Below are 8,150 nucleotides of genomic sequence, written 5' to 3'. Positions count from 1 at the left end.
CTCCCTGACCTGTTGACATTTTATTACAGAACCATACCGTTCTTCAAAGTTTAATGACTTGCATCATGAGGCAAAGTATTGGAGATCCCGATAGTGTTTCTCACCATATTCTTTCACTATGAGGCAGCTCACTTAAAAGACAGCGAAGAATGATGAACTTCTCTAAATAGGCAGAGTGTAGAAGTTGACGAATCTGGTATTTAAACATAGGCTACTGAGATAAATACAGTACTGTGCAAAAGTCTTAGGCATCCTAGCTACATGTATGTGCTTTTGTACAGCACTGTAATAATTTTATGTATTGTTCTGTACTGCTGTCATAAAAAAGAAACAAATTTCCTGCCGTATGTGAGTGATGATAAACCTGATTCTGATATGGGTCTCTATTATGAACTGACAGTGGGAAGGGGGCAGGGAGAGGGGAATCATGGTTGGGAAAAGGGGAAGGGAGAGGGGAGGGAGCAGGAAGCACCAGAGAGACATTCTGTAATGGTCGATAAACCAATTGTTGGGAATCAAATGACCTTGCCTGGTGTCTCAGGGCTGGGTGTGTCTGCACTCACCCCACCCCCAATCCTGCCCCTGGCACTCCTTCTCTGCCACCTGCCCCAAACCCCTCCTCTGGCACTCCACCCTTGCCAGTCCCAACACCCTCTGCTCACGCCAGAGTTACAAACTCGCTCTCCGCTCCATGTTGACACATACAGCACTGTGCAAAAGTATCCAGCACCCTCTATGTTTACGTGCTGAAGACTTTTGCATAGGACTCTACACAAATTTTGTTCTATACCTTTAAAGCAATAGGCCACTTGTCCCCCCGTGTTTTATCTAAACTAATACAATATCATTCAGTTGCCGTCCTTTTAATCTGTCATTGACGCCACGATAAATGCCATACATTGTAAGCACAGACCTGAAGGCTACCAAATCTTAAGCCTCGGAACAATCGGAAATTGTTGATTGTCCAAGAAATGAGCGGAACAGCTTCAGGTGTGAGTGAAAGACCAAACCAAATGAATTTTAGGGTTCCTTAAGATGGCCTTATCCACCACATCACAGCCCGCAGAACTGGAGTGGAAGTGATTTGTCGTTGATCCCGAGAGATCGTCTGAAGAGAAGCCTTAATGAGTTGGGGGAGACCAAATTCATAAATCTCGTGATATAATCCTGTCCAAAGCTGTTTTCTTTAAAAAATAAGTCCAAATTAGTAGCAATCGAGGTAGCTTTTTCTCCCCCTTATTCATTGGGTACGCGGTAGCTTAGCCGCTAGTGTAAGGAGTTTGTACGTACTCCCTGTGACCGCGTGGGAAACCAGGTGCTCTGGTTTTCCTCCCAAATTCCAAAGACGTACGAGTTAGAAGGTTAATTGGCCACATAGGTGTAATTGGGCAGCGTTGGCTCATTGGGCCGGAAGGGCCTGTAATGTGCTGTACCTCTAAACCAGGGGCTCCCGAGCTGGAGTCTATGGACCCCTCAGTTAATGGTAGGGGTCCATGGCATAAAATAGATCAGGAATCGCTGCTCTAAATAATAAAATAAATATCATCAATTCAGGCAATTATTGATGGATTGTAGGAAGTTTATTCACACCAAACTATTTTGTTGTTTGCTTCTCACTCTATCCTGAGTTGTCTTCGCAGACATATTCTAAGTATCATTTCAGGAAAAAGGCATTACGTTTACTTTTCTCGCTGAAAGTCATCAGCAAGATTGCCTTTGTAAAACCCAGTCTTTGGCATGCTAAGGATTAACGATCTCAAAACAATGTAAAATGGTAGCTGTCAAAGTAAGAAATAGAGCAATAAGGATTTTTTAACCCATTAGTGACAATTCTCCCTGTGAAGTAGTCAATGTCTCAGTGGGTCATCAGGGTCCGTGCTGTTTATGATATATGGAATAATAAAAATGCATTAACAAAGCTTAAGTTTATTGAAGAGTTTAATGTGCGTTTGTTCAATCAGCAGTGTTGTTTTAATATTCAGTACACAGAATAATTTTCATATTCTAGCAAGAGAATGAACATTGTGTCAATCTGCATCGTCTGCATCGGTGGCTTATATTTTCAGGTCCCGACACTTACTGTGCTAGGTTATATAAATGGGTGAACTTTTTTTTTCTAAACTCCATATATTGTGGAATTTTAGTTTGAAAGCTTGCTAATTTTGCTATTGGCAAGTTTCTCACATATAGTTGGCTTGACTGGCAGACTGGCACAAAGGTTTCAAGGGAGGAACTGAAGAAATCAGATCCTGACATGACGGGGCAGTGGGTTGTGGGCAGTTTGGGATGATCGCACAGGTAAGAAATACATCAGGCAATGGTTGGTGGGGGGGGGGGGGTGTTGGTTTGGAATGGCATGGAATTAAATCCCGAGTCAGAAAGGGTGTTAAGAAGCTTCAGTCTACTTGATCTGCTTTAGCTATCATGATACTTTTCTCAAGTCTGTGCAAAGTTGGATCTGAAAGGCAGGTCAAGGCAGCTTTATTTAAATGCCGACTGCCTCCTGGGAGTGGGTTAGCTGCCCTGGTTTCGCTTGCCCTTGGTTAACCTAAGTTGTGGCAGCTCGCACCTAAGGTCCTGACATGCTTGAAACACCAAAGCATATCAAATCCCACATCCCCGCTCTTGCTAAAATCCTCTTCATAGCCACCAACATGAGAACTCAATGTCCTGTCTCCATTGCCAATTTTGTTCATGCATGGAAAAAAGTAGTTGATTTAACCTTTATTATATTATCACACTTATTATTTTAGAAGTTCTTCTTGCCTTCAATGTCATTGAAATGTCTAAATCTTCAGTATGCCCGGATACTTATTTTGAATCCCATATTAAATACTGTATATTTTGATGACTCATGGGGACTGGCAGTTTTTGTCTTCTTTGTTTCTTCCAGCTGCCTAATAAACTGATACTCGACAAAGATAAATACGCAGCAAGTGTACATTTCTCACTGGCATCCACACGACTTTACCACCATGTTCCGGTACTTTTTTAAGATCACATTGTATTTCTCGTCAAAGTAGAGTACTGATGTCGCAGTGAGTTTGGTTGGTGCACAGCACGGTTTTGGAACAGTGTCTGGCTTCAACAGGTGAGCCTGTGAAAGAAATAAAATCTGTTTATTTCTGCTTTTCTCTTCTCTCTCTCTCCCAGTCCTAAATACACAACTTCTTTCTCTCCTGCAGTTAACTTGCTTCAACTTGTGAATTACTTTAAGATAATTTGAGGAGTTGGCTGGAACAGTCGGACATTTCCACTTGCTGCTTTATGCAAGTGTGACAAGTACAACTCTACCTTAATTTGGGACAAAGCTGCCTGAAGAAGGAAAGCAGGCCCACCTCACAGCCACACAACCAGCACGATTGTGGGTGGTGCAGCAGTCTGGCAAAATAACTATACCCACCTGCTGGTTTAGCTTATGCAGTGATAGATTCAATCCTTCCCGCAGGATTTCAGTGTGTAACCCAGATTAATTCTTCAGTGCAATATTAAAATAACATTAGTCATTTAAGTACTGTTCCTTGAAGGCTGAGGGGGAGATCTGATAGAGGTTTACAAGATCATGAGAGGCATAGATAGAGTGTCCGTTTCCCAGGGTTGCAAGAGGACATGCATTGAAGTTGAGAGGGGATAGGTTCAAAGGGGGGTGTGAGGGGTAACATTTTCACTCAGAGAGTCATGGCTGCCTGGTATGGTGCCAGAGGAAAATACATTAGGGGCTTTTAAGAGACATTTGGATAGGCACATGGGTGTGAGGAAGATGGAGGGATAAGGACATGGTGTCGGTAGGAGGGATTACTGTTTGAGTGTTTTTGATTTGCTTCTTAGCTGGTTCAGAACAATATTGTGGACCAAATGGCCTTTTTCTGTGCTGTACTCTTCTAGTTTTTTTTCCTGTGTTTTTCACCTCACTGCTTTTATAAGTCTTCCACATGGAATTGACTGCAGGGTTTACATTTGTTAATCAGTGTAAACATTCAGTTTGCAAACTTTGAGGAATATCTGACAAAATACAGTTGATTTTGTTCCTTAAGGTTCGTAACAGTTGCCATAACCGGGGGGTGGTAATGGGGACAAGCTCCACTACCTATTAAGTGCTCCCAATGACGTGCGTCTCAAATAGCCTCTGACAACCTAGTCCAGCTCCCGGTCTCCACTTGTGGCTTAGCTACTAAGCCCGGCGGAACCATTTCTACAGACTGGAGAAGGGGCAAAGGAGGGTTACTGCCCCCTTAAAACCAGCTGGGGCTCATCAGCTGTGGTTGGCAGCTCATTGAGGAGAGGGGAAACTCTGATCTCAAACCTTCGCTGCTTTCTGGCAACACCCACCCAGGGGAATGTTGCAAGGGCGTGGCTGGGGATGAACCCAAGTGCAGGACACAGGCACGGAGACAGGATCGTGAGGCGCGAACATGGAACGGGTCTTTACACAGAGACAAGGTTTACATAGTTGATCCAGGCAATGGTGCGGAACTTAGAACTAACAGTCCTAAGGAATCAGGAAACGAGGTTTTCACACACTCGAATTGACCAACAAACTGGCAAAGCATGGCCGTGATGCCAGGGTTCTTATCCCATGTTCGCTAATGGGAACCAGGCATGCTGTAATTAATGGAACTAGCGATAATTGGGAATCAGCCGACAGGAATTAAGGCACAGTCAATGAGACAATAGCAAGATGGGGAATTGCCAGATGGGACCACGACAGGCAAGGCTTCGGGATTAAACCCCAAGGGTAAAGTCCGGAGCTGGAGCCCCTAAGGCAGTCCCACATTGAGGTCAATGATGATGGGCAACTCCTGCAACGCTGCTGGTGCCAAACTGTATCAGTTCCTGTCGTTCATTTGGACTCATCAGGTGCGTGGAGAGGGGGAGTCTGTTGCATGGGCAACAGCTTGCTCTCCACATCGTACTGCCCTGGCTTGCGTATCATGTAAAGCTAGGATACTCAGAGATATACTGGGCCATGGAAAACATTCTAACTGGTTGCATCACTGTCTGGTATGGGGGTGGGGGGGGGGCTACTGCACAGGATCAAAGTAAGTCGTAGAGAGTTGTAGTATTAGTCAGATCCATCACGGGCACTAGCCTCCGTAGTATCCAGGACATCTTCAAGGAGCGGTGCCTCAGAAAGGTGGCGTCTATCAATCAGGACCCCCATCACTCAGGGCATGACTTGCGCTTATTGCAGGGAGGAGGTACAGGAACCTGAAGGCACTCACTCAGCGATTCAGGAGCAGCTTCTTCCCCTCTGCCATCCGATTTCTGAACGGACATTGAACCCATGAACACTACCTCTCTACTTTTTTATTTCCTATTCTTTTGCAGTACTTATTTAAGTTAACCATTTATGTAATAACTAATATGCATTTACTGTAATTCATAGTTTTTACTCTATTGTTATGTATTGCATTGTACTTCTGCCACAAAGTTAACAAATTTCACGACATATGCCTGATATTAGACCTGATTCTGATTTTGATAATATCAACAAAGTAGAGTTAGGATTTTTGATGAATGTTTTACTATTGAGTGAAAACTATAAACCAAAGTTCCTCTTGCCAAGAGTCACTTTGTTACTTTATCATTTCCTGTCAGTCACCTTATGTTCAGATACTCCTGCACCCAGCACCACTTTATGTACATATGTCAGTCTATATATATGAGCTAATCTTATGCGTGTGCGGCCACATTCAAAAGTTGCTTGTACATTGTTGCTGTTATGTTTATATTTATTGGTTTGTTATGTGTATTGGGTTCTTTTTTGCTGCATTGGGTCTGGAATAACAGTCATTCTGTTCTTCCTGACACTCAGGTACTGAAGGATGACCCCATGCTGAAGAATGGGCGGGTCGGTAGCGTAGTGGTTGGCACAACGCCTTACGGTACCAGTGACCCGGGTTCAATTCCCGTCGCTGCCTGTAAGGAGTTTGTACGTTCTTCGCTTGACTGCACGGGCTTCCTCTGGGTACTCTGGCTTCCTCACACATTCCAAAGAAGTACTGGTTGGTAATTTAATTGGTCATTGTGAATTGTCCCGTGATTAGGCTAGGGTTGCAGGGTGGCCTGGCTCGCAGGTCTGGAAGGATCTATTCCGCACTATATCTCAATAAATAAATAAATAAGCATCTTGAGTATTTATGGTAGCCAATTGGACATCTGACCCTGACTGAGGGTTCTGTATCTTACCAGTGTCTGAACAATCGCATGGTTGGTTGCGTTCATGTGGGAGTTAAGTGGAAATGAGCATTCTCCATCGCAATAAAAGGCTGAGTATCCTTCTGGTGCGATTATCCAGTCCTGCATTGGAAGAAGGAAAGGTCTCTCGTCATGTAAGGACTGTTCAATACAAACCGTTCATTGGCTCACTGCAAATTAAGTGGCCAACCCGACAAAGTAAACACCAGTTGGAGATAAAGGTCAATGGCAGCCATGTTTTTTCACTCTCTAAACATTCCCATTGGAACTCCAAGTCATCTTACCTGCCATCTAAGGTCTCGGAAGCTAACATACATTTCGTGCCTCTTGCATACGTGCCCCTGATCTCCAGAATTATGACCTGCTTACACACATAATAGAAAAAGATGAATAAAATCTTTGCAAACAACCTGTCTTTTTATTTAGATTTATATAATGGAACTTCCAAGGGGACAACGACCTTGTCAATGCCCTGGAGAGCTATATTGGCTGGAGTCAGGGCCTAATGCTTTTGGTCTTGGTAGGGTCACCCATGCCAGACAGGTCAAAGGGTAAGACTGGTCCACCTGCCCACCTGGGGGTTCAGCTCAGGATTAACAACCCTAATTGGTAAAACAAATTTGTTATGGAAACAGCGACAAAGAATCCTTCCACAGCTGAGTGCGACGGTATTCCTGAGTCTCTATCCAGGACTTGCATGACTGACGGTAGCAAAAACCAACAGGAAGCTGGGAACACCGCCAGAGACGGAGGACCTTCATTGTTTCCCCTCCATACCAGCGGTGTAACGGGCAGTAAGTACATAATGGAAATTAATGTCGGATTTTGGTGTTTTTGGCAATCAATTTGCTTGGGAGAAGATGGGCAGAGTTAAAACTTGACTAGCTTTGGACGGCTTTGCTAGACATACATATGCACAAGTCATTAATATGCTTAACGCACGGCGTCCAGGCTGGATTCAATGCTGCCCTCTAGTGTGGCAGAAGACAAACTGTATCATGGTTGACTGCAGATTTGTGTGGCAATCATGGATTCAGAATCTGGAATATGTATATATATTTTTTTGCGTGTTTGTACTTTACTGACATCTTATATGTGCGAGAACCAGGCCTCAAGCTGAGGCGTTGCCTGGTAGCAGCCACCAGGAGATAAGCGTCATAGCAGGTGCACTCCACCGGGGGCAGTGTGGTGCGCCGTCAGACTGGAGTTAGTGCTGCCCCCCAGTGTTCACCTGGCAGAAGACAAGCTGTATTGTGGTTGACTGCCGATTTCTACGGCATTCATGGCTCGGGTCCGGACTTCTGTTTGCATGGCTGGGCCTCACTGATATCTTTACATGCTTGCTACCTTCTATGTGCTACGTGTGCTGTGTGACTGTTGGTACTGTGTTTTGCACCTTGGTCCTGGAGTAACGGTGTCTCATTTGGGTATTCACGTATGGTTGAATGACAACTAAACTTGAATTGGATAATTATTGTGGTGCTACTCTCCTGCCTGTACGACCACCACTCCCCAGTGTGGCATGTGTTTTTTTGCCATTGTGTCACTAGAGGCTTCTACCTCCTTGTGACTTTGTGGGGAAATGGTATTGAAGGGGTCTCTCATATGATTTCACACAGTGCACAGATTTATAAAAGAAAGTTATTCACTGATAATTACTATTTCTTCTGTTTGGGCTATATTTTACTCACTGTGTCTGCTAGAAAGCTATAAACTCTATAACCACTCCATTTTGCTAATTCATTTATCAGAAATTCTAACCAGAACAATAGACAATAGGTGCAGAAGTAGGCCATTCAGCCCTTCGAGCCAGCATCGCCATTCACTGTGATCATGGCTGATTATCCACAATCAGTACCCCGTTCCTGCTTTCTCCCCATATCCCTTGACTCCACTATCATTAAGAGCTCTATCTAACTCTTTCTTGAAAGCATCCAGAGAATTGGCCTCCA

General features: G+C 44.1%; 1 protein-coding gene across 1 annotated transcript in view; it reads right to left on the bottom strand.

The window, feature by feature from the left end:
* Nucleotides 1-1,932: 1,932 nt before the first annotated feature.
* LOC134338141 (bone morphogenetic protein 7-like) overlaps nt 1,933-8,150 on the bottom strand; it is a 77,905-nt gene continuing 71,687 nt past the window's right edge. The window contains exons 5-7 of the mRNA XM_063033729.1: nt 6,483-6,559; nt 6,190-6,300; nt 1,933-3,097 (exon numbers count right to left, since the gene is read on the bottom strand). Of these exons, the coding sequence (XP_062889799.1) occupies nt 2,948-3,097; nt 6,190-6,300; nt 6,483-6,559 (338 nt within the window). The 3' untranslated portion in view covers nt 1,933-2,947. The remainder of the gene's footprint in view (nt 3,098-6,189; nt 6,301-6,482; nt 6,560-8,150) is intronic.

Source organism: Mobula hypostoma, chromosome 26, assembly GCF_963921235.1.
Source record: "Mobula hypostoma chromosome 26, sMobHyp1.1, whole genome shotgun sequence".
NCBI classification, from domain to species: Eukaryota; Metazoa; Chordata; class Chondrichthyes; order Myliobatiformes; family Myliobatidae; genus Mobula; species Mobula hypostoma.
The sequence above is the reverse complement of the archived record's forward strand: the minus strand, read 5'-3'. Positions and strand labels throughout refer to the sequence as shown.